The 21396-nt window shown below is 33.4% G+C and overlaps 1 protein-coding gene across 1 annotated transcript in view; it reads left to right on the forward strand.

The window, feature by feature from the left end:
* The window catches only part of LOC107595643 (zinc transporter ZIP11), a 94887-nt gene that overhangs the window by 33174 nt on the left and 40317 nt on the right, over positions 1 to 21396 (forward strand). The window contains exon 5 of the mRNA XM_016286123.1: positions 17282 to 17429. Within this exon, the coding sequence (XP_016141609.1) occupies positions 17282 to 17429 (148 nt within the window). The remainder of the gene's footprint in view (positions 1 to 17281; positions 17430 to 21396) is intronic.

Genomic DNA, 21396 nt, shown 5'->3' on the forward strand with positions numbered 1-21396 from the left:
AGTGTGTGTCTGTGTGTGTGTGTGTGTGTGAGAGTGTGTGTGGCCTCATTAACTGGTGTCCACTCTCTTGCATCAGGGCCAGTGTGAGCACAGGAAGTGTGGAGTATTGAAGCGTTAATCAGTAACACATTTGAGTGAGTCCCGGCGTTGCACTAATTAACCAGAGCATGCAGCTGCTGATCTGCTCGTCACCTTCCTGTGTGTTTCAGTGTAGTTTGTGTTTTTTAATCAAAGAATAGGAAAAAAAAGAAAAATGTTTACTGTCTTCATCACTTAATTAATAACAAAATAAATATACACTGCCAGTCGAAAGTTGGTAATAATTAAGATTTCTTTCTCTTCCGCTCACCAAGGTTGCAAAATACAGTGAAAATTGTGAAAAATGATTACAATGTAAAATAGCTGTTTTCTATGTGAATATATTGTAAAATGTAATTTATTTCTGTGATCAAAGCTGTATTTTCAGCATAATTTCTCCAGTCTTTCCTTCAGAAATCATTCTAATATACTTACATATTTAATTATATATTTAATTTACTTATAATATATTATTTGTGGATTCTTTGTTGAAAAAAAATGTTGCATGTATTTGACATTTTGTAGCATTATAAATGCCATTAATGTCACTTTCGATTAATTTAATGCATCCTTGCTGAATAAAAGTATTAATTTCTTCATTCATTTATTTTTATTTAAATACATCTTACTTAAAATTTTAAATGGTGTGTATCATGGTTTTCAGAGAAATATTCAGGAGTACAGCTGTTTTCAACACTGATAATAATCAGAAATGTTTCTCGAGCAGCAAATCAGCATATTATACTGATTTCTGAAGAAACGTGTCACTGAAAGATGCTGAAAATACAGCTGCGCATCACAGGAATAAATTACAGTTTACAGAATATTACAATACAAAGCAATAATATTGCTGTTTTTACTGTATGTTTCATCAAAGACATCTTTCCAAAACATCTTAATTATTCCAAACTTAACACACTAGTGTACAATATGTAGAGCTGGGATTATGTATCAGATTTCACAGAATATGCAGTCTCGGTTCTGTTGTGTGTATGCTAATGGAGAACGTGTAAGTGAAGTATTGGACTCTGTTACCTGCGGCATGTTTGCATGCGGCTCTAATGGGACTCGAGCGGAAAGAGCGCAGGATGGCATAGATTCTCCACGTCCTCGGTTATGAAAACAGCCATCCGCCCGTGATTGACACGCTCTTCATTTGCCATCACGCAGGCAGGTTTAATGTAGCTCCCGCACAGACGAGGAGTCAGTATTTGATTTATGGCTGTGGAATCTCATCTTTCTTGGAAAGCAAGTGTTGTGCATACTGTGGATCCGCTGCCGGCACGAGAGGATTTCCCCTGACATGCTTTTATTATCTGGATACAAATGAAATCTTATTAGTAATGAATTTGGTATTTAACTGGTAACATGAAAACGGAGCCAAATAATTTGGTTTTAAATAAAATATAATCTAATAATTTGGCTGATAATCATGAGAAGAGGCGGTCAATGTATTTATTTATGAATTGATTGATTGATTGATTTTTCCTCATAAGGGTGTTTCTTCAACTATGGGCAATAATTAAATAATCAGTAACGCCAAATACATCACATTCAGTGTAATTTTTGCCTTTTTTTTTATTTATTTTTTTTACATGTAAATTTCCACCACATCTTAAATCAAATACTGTGTTTCTTATTATTCTATGGTGAAAATTAATTAATCTTTATTATTATTATTATTATTATTATTTATTTAGCAAAATGGCCAACTCTTGTTCTTTCACAGTCAGAATCTTGTGTCATTAATATACATAATAATAATTATTATTTATTATTTTTGTGTATTTTCTTTTTTTGTTCATTGTTTTGGTAATTTGACATTTGTGACACTGGTGCACAAAACCAGTCACAAGGGTCATCTGAAAGCTGAATAAATAATCTTTCCATTGATGTATGGTTTGTTAGGATAGGACGATATTTGGCCGAGATATAGATTTTGACAACTATTTGAAAATCTGGAATCTGAGCGTGCAAAAAAATCTAAATATTGAGAAAATCATCTTTAAAGTTGTCCAAATGAAGTCCTTAGCAATGCATATTACTAATCAAACATTAAGTTTTGATATATTTACGGTAGGAAATGTACAAAATATCTTCATGGAACATGATCTTTACTTAATATCCTAATGATTTTTGGCATAAAAGAGAAATGTATAATTGTGACCCATACAATGTATTGTTGGTTATTGCTACAAATATCCCCCAGCGACTCAACACTGCTTTTGTGGTTAATTATTTTTAAACATTAAATATTTACAAAATGTATTTAACTAAATGTATTTAGATTATATTTAAAATATTATTATGTTCTTATTTTTATAATACATATACAATTTTAATGTGACCTCATAACAAAAAGAAAAACCGGAAACCTGTCGGTTTTAATAACGGCACGCAAAATGTTGAAGAAACCCCCACAAACACATGCTTTTACTTAAGAGATCGCTCTACATTCACACAGTGAAGTCTCTCGGGGAACTGAATTCTAATGCACTCGATCACAAACGTTTGCACGATGCAGCTGTTCGACAGAGAAGCACCACAGTCAGAAGTTTAGTCACTTCTCTGTTATTCGTAAGCAGTGAATATCATTGAAAAAATCGAGACCAAAATCAGGTCTGTTTGTGTGACGCTGTGCTTTCACAGCAGCATCGGATACACTTAAATAACTCATAAATATGGACTAGTGTTTCTCTGTTCACGCTTTAGAAAGTCTGCGGCACAGCGGGTGCAACTCAGACAGTAAAAGCAGAGCTGACTGTCTCCATATATCAATGTACTGTTGAGTTATTTATGGCTCAGTTAGTGTGCAGATGCCGTTCTGACAATCCGAGCTTGAGTTTTGATGTGGCGTCTGTGTGAGCGGTCAGCCAATGGCTCATATTTGGACACTGTTCAGTGTGAAACCTCTCCTCACAAATAACGACTGAAGATGCGCTGGATGTGTCTCAATAGGTTTACTTTGTTTCCCTGCTTTTGGATTTGAATTTGCACTTTGATCCCAAATGCATTCTATTTAAATACATTTACAGGTTGATCCTTAAAGGGTTTAAATTGAATTGAATTTAAGATGAAAGTGTATATTCGTTTTAATTGTTAAATCTATGTCATGCATTTCATGTCAATATGATATGCAGTTCAGTTTGCTTTCATAATTTGGTGTAGTCTGATTAAAACAGGATATTCAAGTCAAGCGGTATTTATAAGGCGCTTTTCACATTACACATCAGAGCAGATTTACAGAAATTCATCACTTTAATTTATAATATCTCTATAATGTCAATGCATTAAGTAGATTAGAGCGGTGCAAACATTTATTTTACATATTGATGATGTACACAAGCAGTTGAGATGCAGTGAAGAAATCTAGAGCTTAATCGTATCCAATGAGAACTGATTTGTTTATGAAAAGTGGTCTATATATGGCTGAAAAGTTAAAATAATATAAAGAAAACATGTGGTGAAAAGGAGGTCAATGACTTTTTTTTAAATGTAAATTTTTATTTATGCATCACATTTTCTTACTTTATTTCAAAGCGTAATTTATAACTAAAGTGAGTGTTCCAAGGACATACATATTTGTATAAAACCCTCACACAAGATCTAATGTCTTTAGACTGAAGCTGAGAGAAAGATTGAGCCTCTTCCAACACATTTCCACGGTTTGTTCTGCCGATCCTGTTTTGTGCTGTATTTACACGCGAGTTGGGATTTCTGATGACAAACAGCCCACAGTCTTGGGTTTCTGTGTCAGACGTGACCGAAACGCTTTGATTTGAATTGTTTTGCATTAATTCATTTTGATGGGCCTGTGAGGCATCTGCGTGGCACATGTTTGATCATTTCTGATGTATAGCTGTGAGACTGACTTCCCCAGTGCGGCACATTCATTATTATCATGCACTTTCTTTGCTTTTCCGCACAAATTTCTGCCGGTGTTGGTATGTCTGCTCTACACGAGAAACTCACTTTTAAGATTCCTCTGATGTCTTCATGGCTCACGGTGGGAGGACAGATGTGTGACTTTTCCCAGGTCTTAAAAACACCAAACCGCAGTGCCCTTAAACCACACTGAATCCACACTATCTTGACTACTGCTCCGGAGCGCTATTCAAACTTAGTGCATCCCGTCATGCATCATGTTTTGAATAAATCGTGAGATGTTTGCCAAGATCTCGCAAGAGGTCACGGAAACCTTTCTAATGTAAGTTAAATATTGCTATAATAATTAGAAAAGGCCTATTATTGCATATAATTTGGTAGAAAAATACAGTGTTGCACGTTTTATTGGTGCAAAGATGAGTAGAGGTGATATTTATTTTGTAAACAACCTTTTTCTATCACTTTTCGTCACTTAATTAGAAGCACCACAAATTAAATTGTGTCATGTTATAGGGACTACTGAACAGACATTTAGAAGTTGATTTTAAAATGCAAAGTATTTAAAATAAAAATAAAGCTATGTAAACACTTGCATTTTTTTCAACACTACTTGTGGTCTTCATCCTCACTTGAACACTTACCGGAAATACGTCATATAAGTAGCATTTTTTATTTCTTTGCCCGGATATATAAAAAAAATGTGCGCCGTAAAAGCGGCTACGGTAATTAAACGTTGGCCAAAACACACAAGGAAACACATTGTGAAAAAAATATCGTCTGCAATCACAGACATTCGCATTCGGACAGGATTAGTTTTCTCACAGGATCACTGAGTTTGCCAAAAAACAGTAGGTCATTTGCTCTGGAATTATTACAGAGGTTGTGTGAGAAAAACACAGACGTGGCAGAGTTCGCAAAGTACATCTGTGAAACCCAAATTTCTCTAACAACCCCCTATAAAACTAGTCCCGTCCGAATAGGGCTTTAGTGTGATGTACTATACCTTCTCTGAAGATCTTTTACCTGCAGTTGTTATACAACTTGCTTATGTCCAAAATAGCATTTAATTTAATTTAATTTAATTTTATTTTATTTTATTACATTTTATTAAATTAAATAAAATTTTATTTAATTTAATTTAATAAAATGTAATAAAATAAAATAAAATAAAATAAAATTAAATTAAATGCTATTTTGGACATAAGCAAGTTGTATAACAACTGCAGGTAAAAGATCTTCAGAGAAGGTATAGTACATCACACTAAAGCCCTATTCGGACGGGACTAGTTTTATAGGGGGTTGTTATAAATTAAATTTAATTTAATTTAATTTAATAAAATGTAATAAAATAAATTAAATTAAATTTTATTTAAATTTTATTTAATGTTTATTTAATTTTATTAAATTTTATTAAGTTAAGTTAAGTTAAATTAAATGAAAATAAATGAAAATAAATTAAAAATAAATTAAAATAAATTAAAATAAAATAATTTAAATTTGATTTAATTTTAATTTTATTTAATTTATTTCAATTTTATTTAATTTATATTTTATTTCAATTGAAATTTTATTAATTTTATTTAGTTTTATTAATTTTATTAAATTAAAATTTTAAATTTTAAATTTAAATTGAAATGTTTATTAAAATTTTTATTTTTATTTACATTTAAAATTTTTATTAATTTATCAATATTGGTGTATATTGGATATATGTTTAATTCTGCTATAAGCAGCTCTACAGACGACAGTACTGTTATTATTTAACTCTACGCAATTTTTTTTCAGGAATTTCAGCAATTATACATTTGTCATTTGTTAATTTTTTCCCGATTATATTCTAAATGTGAATTCTGATTTCAACTTTGAAAGTGGTAAGAACATATTGGTGTTTTTTATATATTTTTTTATAAATATTGGTCTATATTGGATATATATTGGCCAATATTGACTATTTAAATGTATATATTTATTAACCCTAATTTTACATTTAAATGACCTTTACTAACATCTAACACTCACTCTGAGTTAATCTTAAAAAACCCTGGTAATTTAATAACTGTTAAATATAATCTTTAGCAAATCATAAAATAATATCTGTTTTCATGCAGTAAATAATAATGTTGCGATGCCAAAATGCACTTCCAGCATAGATTTTAATGTGTTTTTTTTTTTTTTATTTGTGACAATATAGCATTTAATTAATATCTGCTTTTTATTGGCTATCAACCATAAGATGAAAAAACATACTGTGTCCGAATTTTTATATCAGTGCATTCCTAGTTAAAGCAGCAATTTTATTCTGAACCCATATGACTTTCTTTTTTTATGTGCAGCACAAAATGTTTGAAGAATGTCTTCTAGGCTTTTTCCTGTATACTGAAAGTGAATAGGGACTGGGTCGCGCTCCATGCATGCCTCCATGCACTTTGTGTATTATATTATGTGTGCATATAATGGCTTTGTGTGACAAGTAAACTGAAATTGAACTCATTATTCGCTGACAGTTTTTAGGAATTAATTGTTTTGGTGGCAAACGGCTCCAGATTTGTAGTCTATTTGAAGAAAGATTAAACTAAATACTGAGAGTTTTTTTTTTTTTGGTTGCGCTGTCCCTCTAAACAGCCTTTAACATTAACATATTTGAATAAATTGTGGCATTTAGAAGTGAAATGTTGTGCGGTGATAACTGCGTGTGCATTTGCATATCTTCAAAACTCTGCTCTGTCGCCACAGGAGCGGCGAGACCCTCATAAATCCTCATTCACACGGGGCTAAAAATAGCTGCAGGGAAGTGTGGGAAATTGCTGGTTTTCTGGGCAGGTTTGCCGCGAGCGTCGCCAGTGAGCGTTTGTTAGGGTTCGAGCATTGACACGCGTGCTGGACTGTCGTTAGACGGCTGGGATGTGTGCAGATGTCCTGTGGTTATATAAGCCAGACCTCCGGCTGACTCACGCTGGCACAAGAGCATGGTTTGTTTTCCTGATGCTCTTATTTAAGGGGGACTCGAGAGACTCTGGAATCATATGGAACAGGTTGAAGTGACCGTGTGGCTTATTCTGGACGAGGACCAGAGCACAAACAAGCCGTTTCAATGAGCAGAGCTTGCATTTGTTTATATGACAGTGTGGCGAGGCCGGAAATGAATGGCGGCTTGGTGTAAATCTTGCATTTACGAAAAAATAAACACACATGTATACATTATATACAGATATATATGTGGGACATTAAGATGTCCGCATCAAAAGAAATTTACAAACGTGATTATATGTCCATAGAAAGCACATTAAATGTAAGTAAAGTGTCTACTTTTAAGGTTTCAAATACGTTTTTTGGAGAATAAAATGTTAAAATTTGGTTGAAATAATGTTATATTGTCATTCAGTGTAACATAATATGTATGTAAGAATTCAAACAGCATGCTTATTCCGACGTGTACATATTAAAATATATCAAATAATACGTGAGTGTATTAAATTAGGTTTTGTTTTAAATGAGTAAAAAAATTCTTACTGACAAAAGGGCAAAACCTAGGATCGTGGCAAACTTAAAAAATGTAAAAATTGTTATTTAATACGTGAGTGTATTAAATTAGATTTTGTTTTAAATTAGTAAAAAATTTCTTACTGACAAAAGGGCAAAACCTAGGATCGTGGCAAACTTAAAAAATGTAAAAATTGTTATTCTAATAAATTTGTGATTTTTGGAATGAAATTGAACTCATTCCAATAATGAATGAATTTAAAATCTAATTCAAACCTGAAAAAATAACCGTTTTGGTTTTAGTTTAGGAAAATTATGAAATATTTAAGATATTGAAACAATGCCCACTTTGTGAGATTCACTTTGTTTTGATTCTGATTCTAGATCATTATTAAATCATGGTGCATAACATGATCACCATTCAGATTGTTATGCTAATAAAGCAATTATTATTATTTTTTTAAAAAGGCATCAAATTAGAATTAGAAAGAAATATGAGAAATGAAAAAAAAATGCATTTTCACTCAGGTGTATGGTAGCATCTTTACCTTTGATCTGTTGCTGATGGTGTCTAACAGATATTCTGAGCACCACTAATGATCCATAACAATGTGAAATCCATCTCAATTTTGTTGGATCCCTCTCTGTGAAGCTCTCATATTCCTGTGCACATCTGTCAGTGTTCAGGAGCCCAGCTGTGGACTCTCACTAATCAAGCAGATCTCATTATGCACAGATAATGAATGAGGCTTTGATCTGATTGGTGCAGGACGTCATGATGAGCCTTTATTTCCGCTATAGGCCAGTCTGGATGCTCATATTGAAGTGCTTCTGTAAACAGATGACCGGTGTTCCTTAAAAGGCATAAAACTCACTCTTTTCTTATCTTTTCTTCAGCGGATCAGCAGGAGCGTGTGAAATCCCAGTTCACGCATACATGCTCTTTGACAAGCGGTCTCTAAGCTTGCTTTCTTCACACCACAGCGAGAATAGATTTTCAAGTGATGTGGTCTCTAAAAAAATATAAAATGATCAAATAAAAAAGTCTGCAACCATCTCAAAATAAAAAAAAGCAAAAAGAAACAGTCAACACTGTTGGTTATTTACGTACTTTATTTTTTCCCTCCGAAATCATTGATATTCTTTCATTGGTTGCTCCAAACGTGAAGTATGTAATTTGCAAGCAATCTGAATATGAACTGAATTTCAGGCTGAGTTTCATCCACAATTATAACCGTGTTAATATTCAGACCAACAGCACACTGGTGAGTAAAAGCGCTGTTATACAATAGTTAGAAAGTTAATATTGAGTATATTATATTCTAGACACAATATTGATTCCGGTTGAATAACATGATTCAATAAATAAAATGAACAAAACAGTTAAATGATTCAATGACTCAGACATAAAGATGAACCTGTTTCGTTTCTGAATGAATCAGTGTTTTTCAACAAATCAGTTGAGTGAATGATTCAATGACTCACTCATAAAGACAAACTCTTGTTTTGTTCCTGAATTAATTAGTGAATTAATGATTCAATGACTCACTCATTGACAGACATTTGTTGCCACCTACTGGTGTAAAAATGTCAACAGTTTGAGTGAATGATTCAGTGATTTTAACTCACTTGTTTTGTTCCTGAACGAATCAGTGTTTTTCAACAACTGTTTGAGTGAATGACTTCCTCATGAAGATTATTGTTTTGTACCTGAATAAATAAGAGTTTTGAATAAATAATTTGAGTGATTGTCCTAATAACTTGCTCATAAAGCCAGTCAGTTGTTCTGTGCCTGAATGAATCAGTGTTTTTGAACAAATTGGTTGAATGAATGATTCAATGACTCAGTCATAATGATTAACTTGTTTTGTTCGCGAATGAATCAGTGTTTTTGAACAGATTATCTGAGTGAATGATTCAATGACTCATTCGTAAAGAGTCACTTGTTTGTTAACTAATAACTCACTCATAAAGACAGAAACTTGTTTTGCTCCTGAATGAATTGGTAAATAGTAAATTAATGATTCAATGACTCACTCATTGACAGCCATTTGTCGCCACCTATTGGCATAACAATGTAGCTTGAGCATGCAATTGCTTTTTAACCAATATCCAAAATGCTTTTAGTGGATGTATGAAGTCAGTCCTCCTCAAGTTCGTCATCACATTAACTATGAACATGATCCAATAATGTCTGACAACCACAAATTGTCGTAATTCTTTTGCGGGCCACTGAGTGCATGGTAGAGTATTTTTACTATGAAACTCATGTATTTCAAAAGATCAATGAAAATTTATTTTTTCATGATATGATGCCTTAAAGAATGATTGTATATTGTACTCAGCAGCAGCATGCGTATTAAGTGTCCAGTTGGGAGCTGCTGTGTGTCATCTGGTGTATAGAGTGCTGATAAGAGCGGTCCGTGATCATAAATCACCCATGCATCCTTCCTCCATAAATCCTGCTAACGGCTTGCTCATTTGGATTGATTGCATACGTCAGCGCTCGTAACTTACCCACAAACAAAGGACAGAGGATGACAAACATGATGCATTTCTTGCACGCTGACACATGCACAAACGCACCGTCTGTGATGAAACAGAGCGCTCATTCTGTTATTCAAAGAGAGGCACGTGTGTTCCTCTAAAATACTGCACATTCGTCTTTATGCTCACATGCATGAATATCAGTCGATACCATGTTGAACTTCTATTTGCATTAGTCGAGGAAAATGTGATGCGTTTGGGAAACAGGGGAAAGGACACTGCTTGCACATGCTATTTCAACGATAAAGAATCTTGTTTGATTTTGTTTGAGAACATGGTGTGCATTTCATTTGTCAATGCAGTAATGTCATAAACGCTCTGCGATTGTGAGAACATTAGATAAGAGCAATAAATTGCAGGTATAAAATCAGACTCTCATGTCTCACATGCATATACAAACTTAACAGGGTTTTGTAGATCTCAGACCACAGTTGGACAGTTTAAACACCCTCTGCTATCAGAATTGTCATTTATGTGCTAGTGTACACTACTGCTCAGAAGCTTGGAATAATACATTTTTTTAATGTTTTTGAATGTCTCTTCTGCTCACCATGGCGGCTTATATTTGCTAAAAAATACAATTAAAAACATTAATATTGTGAAATATTTTTACTATTCAAAACAGCTGTTTTCTATGTGAATATCTCATATCACATGATCTTCAGAAATCAGTATAATATGCTGATTTGCTGCCTTTTTTATTATTATTGGTGCTCAGTTACTAATAAATGTTATTTTTCCCTCTTATTAATTTTTTTACTGTCACTTTTGAACAATTGAATGCATCTTGTCTGAATAAAAGTATTAATTTCTTATAAAAAAATTAATGTGTGTGTGAATAAATAGATGTGTGTGTGTGAGTGAGCGTGTGTGTGAGTGAGCGTGTGTGTGAGTGAGCGTGTGTGAGTGTGTGTGTGAGTGTGTGTGTGAGTGAGTGAGTGAGTGCGTGTGTGTGAGTGAGCGTGTGTGTGAGTGAGCGTGTGTGAGTGTGTGTGTGAGTGTGTGTGTGGGTGAGTGTGTGTGTGAGTGAGTGAGTGAGTGCGTGTGTGTGAGTGAGCGTGTGTGTGAGTGAGCGTGTGTGAGTGTGTGTGAGTGTGTGAGTGAGTGTGTGAGTGTGTGTGAGAGTGTGTGTGTGTGTGTGTTTGGAGGTTCTGAGCAGATGAGATTGGCTCGATCTTGTCTCTGAAATGAAAGAGGTTAATAGCTTGCACGTTGGTACTTCTCTAACACACACGTCGATGTTTACAATCATGCTTCATCTGGAATAAGGAGCAGTGACTTTCTGCTGGAGGTCACACACTTTCTTCTCTACTGAGACTGTGAAGTATTTCTTAAGTTTTCTTTGCATATCAAAGTATTTCATTGAAAAAAATGACACTTCACCATCAATCTCTGATGATAACTAATGCTGCTTTGCTGATGTTACTTTAAATACAGATGCTTCTGATCTCATCTGTTGAATTGATGTGTGAACATTTGAAGCATTTGCTGAATTATTGGACAAACATTCATCCCACGGCCAAAAGCTCACAGATGATCTGCATTGATCAGATTATATGTTTGATTGATGATGCATGATTGCACTGCATATATTTTTCTACGTCAGTCAGAGGAATGCGCACATATTTTGAACTTTAAACTTTGTAAAAGTCATAAAGCTCTTCAGTGCTCGTGTTTAATGCAGAACTTTGCTTTTAGTCAACTTCTGATATTTTTCACCTGTGGTTGTGACGTTGAGATGTTAGAGATGAAATGGTCATTAGAGATGAAATGCTTTTTAGTTTTTAGTTGATGGAAACTATTTCCCAGATTGCCTGAAAGAGCTGTTATTGATTTCTTTGGCGAGTGCAAGTGATGGTGACTGTTGATGTGAATCTGTCCTGAAGTCTCAGTTTATTCATTCATTGAAGTGAATGCAAGGTATGTCAGTATTTATAATAAATATATGACTGCATGTGAATATTATCTTTGTATCTGAGGTTGTTGACATATCAACAGGGAAAATATTTTAACATAACATTTTTATATTTTAATATACTTTAAAGTATGATTTATACCTGTGAAGCAAAGCTGAATTTTCAGTTTCATTACTCCAGTCTTCAGTGTCACATGATCCTTCAGAAATAAGTAATAAATAAATATAAATATAATAGTAACATTTAAGTGCATTTAATATATAATAATATAGTAATATAGTATAATCAATTACTATATTAATTTATTTCAATAAATAAAATGTGATTACTTTAAATAATTAAGTAATTATCATAATTTAAATTTATTCATTAAGAACAAATGAATAAATATATTTAATAATTAAAGTTAACGGTATTTATTTGTTCATATGATTGTGTATAAACATAAAAAAATACCAAAATAAATGTATTTAATTCAATTTAAACTAATTTATTTCAATAAGTAAATTATGGTTACTTGAGTGAATGAGTGAATGAATGGATCGATCGAACAAACGAACGAACGAATCAATCAATAATTAATGAATGAACGAGTCAATCGACAATCAATGAATGAACGAATCAATCGACAATGAATGAATGAATGAATGAATGAATCAATCGACAATCAATGAGTGAACGAATCAATCGACAATCAATGAATGAACGAACGAATCAATCGACAATCAATGAATGAACGAACGAATCAATCGACAATCAATGAACAAACAAATCAATCAACAATCAGTGAACGAACAAATCAATTAACAATCAATGAATGAACGAACGAATCAATTGACAATCAATGAATGAACGAACGAATCAATCGACAATCAATGAATGAACGAATCAATCGACAATCAATGAATGAACGAATCAATCGACAATCAATGAATGAACGAATCATTCGACAAATCAATGAACGAACGTATAATTCGACAATCGATGAATGTACGAACAAATCATTTGACAATCGATGAATGAACGAATCAATCAACAATCAATGAATGAATGAATGAATCAATCGACAATCAATGAGTGAACGAATCAATCGACAATCAATGAATGAACGAATCAATCGACAATCAATGAATGAACAAACGAATCAATCGACAATCAATGAATGAACGAACAAATCAATCGACAATGAATGAACGAACGAATCAATCGACAATCAATGAACAAACAAATCAATCAACAATCAGTGAACGAACAAATCAATTAACAATCAATGAACGAACAAATAATTTGATAATCAATGAATGTACGAACGAATCAATCGACAATCAATGAATGAACGAATCAATCGACAATCAATGAATGAACGAATCAATCGACAATCAATGAATGAACGAATCAATCGACAATCAATGAATGAACGAATCAATCGACAATCAATGAATGAACGAATCAATCGACAATCAATGAATGAACGAATCAATCGACAATCAATGAATGAACGAATCAATCGACAATCAATGAATGAACGAATCAATCGACAATCAATGAATGAACGAATCAATCGACAATCAATGAATGAATGAATCAATCGACAATCAATGAACGAACGAATCAATCGACAATCAATGAATGAATGAACGAATCAATCGACAATCAATGAACGAACGAATAATTCGATAAACAATGAATGAACGAATCAATCGACAATCAATGAATGAATGAATAAATCAATCGACAATCAATGAATGAACGAATCAATCAACAATCAATGAACGAACGAACAAATCAATCAATGAATGAATGAACGAATCAGTCAACAATCAATCAGTACGTACATACATATTATTTGACCGGCAAAGCATAATAGAAATATTTTCTACAGTAACCCTGATTTAGTGTCAGAACTGTTTAAAATCTACTCACACAGTAATGCTGTATGTATGAAGATCAAAACAATATTCACATAAATTACTGTTGAGATGATTCTTTAGGGTCTTAATGAAAAGTCTGTAACATAGTTTGGGTAAAATGTTTCAATGGTAGTGTAAAAAACACCTTTTTACCCTGTCAAAAACAGCTCTTTTCAGAGCAAGACGATTTTGTAGCATTCCCCTTTAAATGTTAATGAGCTCTGCTGACCCCGCCCCTCTCTTCCGAGCTGCTCTCAGAGAGACTGTTTACTTCAGCCGCATTCATCGTGAAACTCGTGGATTTTTATCATTATAGGGTGGTTGTGTACACACACTGCCAACACACATTTCAGTTCAAACAACCTGTAAAAGTGCATGTAGCATCCTATGACCCCTTTAAACTTCTTTCTTGCCTAACAGCTGTCAGCGGTTCCCAGCTCGTAGCGCTTTGGCTCTTTCTGCTCTCCACACGCATCAGACTGAACAGAAGACGATGTTATCAAGCCTGTTTGCTTTGAGGAGAATTTGACTTTAGAGTAGAATTGTTCAACATCCAGTGAAGTCACATAAAGTTCAGCGGTGTCACTAAAGTGACTAAAGTGTCACTAAAATCATACGCAGTTATCTGTGCAGTGTGATGAGTAATTATATAATTCATTTGATTTTCATATTCAAAGGTTTGTTGTGAATGGACTCAGTAAACATGTATTAGCCTGTCACCCATTATTAGGCTGAATTCTGTTTTGTAATGGATTTTAGCGTGTAGTAATGTGACTTCTTCTCTCTCTGTGTGTGTGTGTGTGTGTGTGTGTGTGTGTTTACTTAATCAGAGCGAATGCAACAGCCCGAGGAACTTAATGGAAATGGATGCGTGCAATTTCACCGTGCTTGTGTCTTTTTAAAGAAGGACCGATATCAGTGACTGAAGCCCGTTGGCATTTGGTTTGTGATTTTCTTAGACCAGTCGTGTCAGACTACGTCTTTAATAATGTTTATAAATGACAAACACAAGCTGTGAGGCTTTTAGAGGCTTTCACTGTGTGTCTGATGCAGCATTGTCATGTTTTTTAGCGTGTAGTAATGTGACTTTTTCTCTCTCTGTGTGTGTGTGTGTGTGTGTGTGTGTTTACTTAATCAGAGCGAATGCAACAGCCCGAGGAACTTAATTGAAATGGATGCGTGCAATTTCACCGTGCTTGTGTCTTTTTAAAGAAGGACCGATATCAGTGACTGAAGCCCGTTGGCATTTGGTTTGTGATTTTCTTAGACCAGTCGTGTCAGACTACGTCTTTAATAATGTTTATAAATGACAAACACAAGCTGTGAGGCTTTTAGAGGCTTTCACTGTGTGTCTGATGCAGCAGATTTGAGCTTTATTAAAGATGAGATCTCACTGAATAACATTCATTAAACGCAGTGGCTCGGTTGATGGTTTTCTGTTATTAAATGGCTCTCTGGAATACTTGGTTCTGATTGGTCAGATTTAACAATTCAATTCAAGTTTATTTGTATAGTGCTTTTCACGATGCAAATCGTTGCAAAGCAGCTTTACAGAAAATTAAAGTTTCTACATTATATTTAGTAATGGCTTATCAGTGGTGACTATCTCAAGTTGATGTCCATATGGCAGAAATGTACGGTAAAAATCAAGCAGTTAGTTAATGGCATGTAAAAGAGAGTACAGTCAAATATTATTTAATAATTACCCAGATTTTTGAATAATCAAGCTATGGTCATATTGTGTGTTTTGTGCATGTTTGTAGTTATTCATTTGTTCGTTTGTTTATTAACTGTGCATGAAACAAGACATGTATTAATTTATTTCAATAAACAAAATAGAGTTACTTTAAGTAAATAAGTAGATAAATAAAATTAAAGTATTTATTTTTTCATTAAGTTATTTAACCATGTATGAGCATCGAAACAATACTAAAAGAAATTGATTAACTTACATCAACATCAAAATAATAATAATTACATAAATAATAATTTATAAATTTATTTCAATAAATACTAAAAGAAGTGGATTAATTTATTAATTTATTTAAGTGAATAAATTATGGTTACTTTAACTTAAATAAGTAAATAAATACAATAATTTATTTATATGTTTAAGTAACCGTGTTTGAACATCAAAATAATCAAAAAAAAATTTATTAATTTATTTCACTAAATAAATTACTGTTACTTTAAGTAAATATAAATGAATGAATGAATAGAATTATCATTATTTCTTTATTCAAGTAGCCATGTGTGAACTTCAAAACAATACTAAAATACATAACTATATTAATTAATATCAGAAAATAAGATATGATTACTTTAAGTCATTAAGTAACAAATTATCATTATTTATTCATTTTAAACAAATGAATAAATAAATTTAATAATTAACTAATGCAATTAACAGTGTTCATTTATTCATGTAAGTGTGTATGAACATCAAACAATACTAAACTAAATAGTAAATAAGTGAATAAGTATCAGTAAATAATAGGGATGCACGATATTATCATACTCGTCATACTCATGAGTATGTTTTGATATAAAGGTCAGAAGCTATAGCTTACGTGAATAAAAATAAATCACAAACATGACATATATGCTGATTTATTCATTAAAGTGTAATATGTTATATATTTTAAATAAATTATGAGCTCTAAAAGATTTTCAGAATTTTTACAACTCTTTGCTTTAGACCATCTACAAATGTTAAATCTTAAAATAAAATGTCTTTAAAGATTTTTATAAAAATGCAGCGATTGATAATATAGTTTATTTATAGTTATTTTTAAAGCTTCAATGTACTGTCATTATAAAAGAACGTCATTATTGTTTATTTAATTCTAACAAATAAGTTCTTATAAACTAACCGAAATTAAAAAAATAATTTGCTTATAATTTCCACACTGGAGAGACTTGGTGTTGTTTAGGATATTAAGTAAAGATCATGATCTTTGAAGATATTTTGTAAATTTCTTACCCTAAATATATCAAAACTTAATGTTTGATTAGTAATATGCATTGCTAAGAACTTCATTTGAACAACTTTAAAGATGATTTTCTCAATATTTAGATTTTTTTGCACCCTCAGATTCCAGATTTTCAAATAGTTGCATCTCAGCCAAATATTGTCCGATCCTAACAAACCATACATCAATGGAAATATTATTTATTCAGCTTTCAGATGATGTATACATCTCAATTTCGAAAAATTGACACTTAAGACTGGTTTTGTGCTCCAGGGTCACAAATATCGGTATCGGCCAAAATGAGTTGAAAAATATCGGATATCGGCAAAAATCCAATATCGTGCATCTCTAGTGAAAAAATTACAGTTGCTTAAGTAAATGAATGACATAAATAAATACATACATACAATATTATTTGACTAGCAAAACATTGAAATCTGAATTGAAATCTTTTCAATTGTTTAAATCTGTCCATGTTGGTTGTCTCGCGCAGGGTGTTGGCATGGACCCTCATGTGGCTCTGGCGCTGCCGTCTGATGCCAAACTGACCAAAGAGAAGAAGAAGAGCTCGATGGAGGAGGAGGAGGAGGAGGAGGAGGAGGAGATGTCTGTCAGGATAGGTAGAGCGGGAGTTCACTCAGGCAAGCTCTTCTTCACCAACCCACAGTCTGCTCTCCAGAGCTGCCAAAAACACAGCTGCACTGATGGCTCTCTCTGGCTCCTTCTGTAACCGACAGGATCTTACTTTTTTCCTTCCGTCTTGAAACCTAGTGTCTTATAAACCATTGTAGGCATTATCGGCACTTGTGATGTATCAAATTATATATATACACAATCAGACGTTTGTAATGTTTTTTTAAAAAGTGTCTCTTCTGCTCACTGAGGCTGCATTTATTTGATCAAAAATGCAGTAAAAATTGTGACATGTTATTAGAATTTAAAATGGCTATTTTCTCTGTGAATCTCTGTTAAACTGTAATGTATTTCTGTGATGTGCAGCTGTATTTTCAGCATCATTACTCCAGTCTTCAGTGTCACATGATCTTCAGAAATCAGTATAATATTTGCTGATTATTAGAAACATTTCTGATTATTATCAGTGTTGAAAACAGTTGTGCTGCACAATTTTTTTCTTGAAACTGTGATGCATTTAATTTTTCAGGATTCACAGATGCATAGAAAGCTCAGAAGAACAACATTTATTTGAAATAGAAATCTTCTGTGACATTATAAATGTCTTCACTGTCACTTTTGATCATTTTAATGCAGCCTTGATGAATAAAAGTATTAATTTCTTACAGGAAAAAAAACAAAAATTGCCCCAAACACTGATAAGTTACAAAATGCATTGCAGTCTCTACGACAGCTGGATGTGAGGAAGATGTAGTTTAATCTATAATAAATATCCCTTTAATAAGATCATTTACCCCCAAAATGAAACTCTGCCATCATTTACTCTCATTTGCCTTCATTCCAGGCATTAACTAATTTATTGAGAATTACACAAATATTTTGTACAAAGGTAATTCGCAGAAAAATAAAACAAAACAAAAGCTGTAAAGCTTCTGCAGTCAGGTTTTTTGAAGCTTGAAAATGGTGATTATGTGAACTTTCAATGAATGTAAAAAAAAAAAAACACGACGAGAGAATATAAAACAATGTCTCACCTGTGTTCCAAAGATGCACAAAAGTCTTATGGGGTTTGGAACGAGAGTAAATAATGACAGACTTTTAATTTCCAGATGAATTATTCCTTGATTTCAGTGAATTAACTAATGATGCTCTTGAAGATGAAGCTCACTAGGTATTACGACAGTGTCTCAGACTCACTGACAAAAACACACTTGGTTTTTCTTCTTTTTCCCTCTGCATTACGGCGGTTACACACTCGCTGATGGTTTGACCGGTGTCCAGTATCCCTGTCCTTCACTTACTGTGAATCTGCTCATCCTCAGGCTCTTCTGAGACAGGGTTGGGGCTCTAAGTCTCTTTACTGTAGTGTGCACTATAAAGGGCTGGTGGTGGGTCTCTTTTAATCGCTTTGCCTTGAATAGAGCGCAGAAGGATCGTATGGTTTTCTCAAGCGGTGCTTAATGCAATATTTATAGAAATTGCAGTGTAACTTTTGCAATTTAACACCATTAAAAGAGTACAGGCAGATCAGACATTTGCTGAACTCAAGGGAGATTTTGCTTTAGTGTGTGTATGTGTGTGTGTGTCTATATATACAGTATATACTGTATATATACATCAGCATATCAGAATGTATATATACACACAGTGCCTTGCGAAAGTAATATCCCTTCATTTTTTCACGTTTTGTTGCTGCCTTATGTTAAACTGCTTTAAATTACTTTTTTCCCACATCAATCTACACTCCATACACCGTACTGACAACGCAAAAACAGAATTGCCACAACATGAAATAAGTATGTTGCTTAACGATTTTTAACTAAATATTTAGCTAGTCTTTTTTGTTTGATGCGACAAGCTTTTCTCATCAGCATTTTGCAATTATCTGTCATTCTTCACCTCTCAAGCTCTGTCAGGTTGGATGAGTGCAGATGCCCATTTTTTAGGTTTCTCCAGAAATATTTGATTGGGTTCAATCCCAGGCTGTGGCTGGGCCACTCGAGGACATTCACACAGTTGTCTATAAGCCACTCTTGCTGTGTTTAGGTTCATTGTCCTGTTGGAAGGACATTTAGACCATATGGTGACAATAAACCCACTACATAATACAAGAGATAATACTTTTTTGCTTTCACAATTGAATTGTGATTGAGCTGTGCTTCATCTCTGACCCTGGCTGATATTTATAATATCAAGCTTTTCTGAATGTTTTTTTTTTGTTTTAATATTATCTGTATATCCCAGCAGAAACTGAAATCACCATCCTTCACTCAACCTGTTAAAATTAATAGTAGTTTTTATTTTAAAACCTGAAATTTTCCCAAAGAAGTGTAGTTCAAGTGACTCATGAAAAACGTGGATTTTATTATCTCTCTTTATACAGAAAAAAACCCCATAGCTGGATTTCTCTGGCCTGGAGAAGATTGTTAAATGTGTGCAGCTGTAATTCCTGAGGCAGAATCCACACAGGCTAATTAACCCAGCTAAACGAGTGTGAGAAGATTACATGATGAACAAGTGAAACGGCCGTAGCCTCAGTCAGCTTCTGACTTTATAGACACAGAGAACAGCACAAATAAATAATGCAGTATTATCTATATATAACATATACTAGATTGTTTGAGTAAATGCATGTCAGTTCGGTGTAATTATCACATTTTTGCTTTGGTTAATGGCATTATTACGCTCATAATTTCATGACTGCATTAAACAATTTTCACACAGGATTAAAATTACTCACACTGGGCTTATCATGATTATCAGCGATTATTACGCTCAGTAAAATTCACGCAGGATTACTAAATGCAAACCTGTGGGAACTCATTAGTTATTTATTTAACCGTGTATGAACATCAAAACAATGCTAAAATAAATGACAAAAGCAGTGTTAAGTCGCTGGGGGATATTAGTAGCAATAGCCAACAATACATTGTATGGGTCACAATTATACATTTCTCTTTTATGCCAAAAATCATTAGGATATTAAGTAAAGATCATGTTCCATGAAGATATTTAGTAAACTTCCTACCGTAAATATATCAAAACGTAATGTTTGATTAGTAATATGCATTGCTAAGAACTTCATTTGGACAACTTTAAAGATGATTTTCTCAATATTTAGATTTTTTTGCACCCTCAGATTCCAGATTTTCAAATAGTTGCATCTCGGCCAAATATTGTCCGATCCTAACAAACTATACATCAATGGAAATATTATTTATTCAGCTTTCAGATGATGTATACATCTCAATTTCGAAAAATGGACCCTTATGACTGGTTTTGTGCTCCAGGGTCACCTTTATACTAGCGTTGATCCAGAATCCAGAATCGGATACTTCTTGTAAAATTAAAATTTCGATTCCGACACTTGCGATCAGAAGCTGAAAAAGCTAAGCATAATATCTGTGATAGCTAAACATGTTGCAAGAGAGGCGTCACCACCAACATGACAAAGCACTTTAATTGAACAGATCGTTAAAGATCGCGAACGCGATTCAAACACCAACGTGATTCTATTCCTAAAGGACAGTGATTCATTCCTCAGCCTTTGACGTGTGCGATCACAGCGTGATCAGATCTTGGTTCGTCGGCGCAGCGTACGATCACATCAGTGTGATGTGAACATTTAAACCTGCGTTCGCGCGGCCGCTGACCTGAAGAGAGCAGCTGCCATGAATATGAATGAAACAGCTTCACAGTCTTTTCAACCACACAGTGTCATTAATTCTGTGCTACTAACATTCATATAATCACAGACGTACTGGGATTAATGTTTATAGTTTATAGTATCACCTTTTGAAAGTAATTTGAGAGTTCAAATAAAGATTGATCGATTACATTGTTACGCCAGTAGGTGGCGAAAAGGGCCTGATTCATCCAGTAATATCTTGAGTGAGTCATTGAATCATTCATTCAGAAATTGCATGTGATTTTGTTCAGTTGTCTAATTTTTTTTTTCAGAATCATGAGAACCAA

This window comes from Sinocyclocheilus grahami, unplaced genomic scaffold, assembly GCF_001515645.1.
Source record: "Sinocyclocheilus grahami isolate Dianchi unplaced genomic scaffold, SAMN03320097.WGS_v1.1 scaffold206.1, whole genome shotgun sequence".
In the NCBI taxonomy this organism is placed as follows: domain Eukaryota; kingdom Metazoa; phylum Chordata; class Actinopteri; order Cypriniformes; family Cyprinidae; genus Sinocyclocheilus; species Sinocyclocheilus grahami.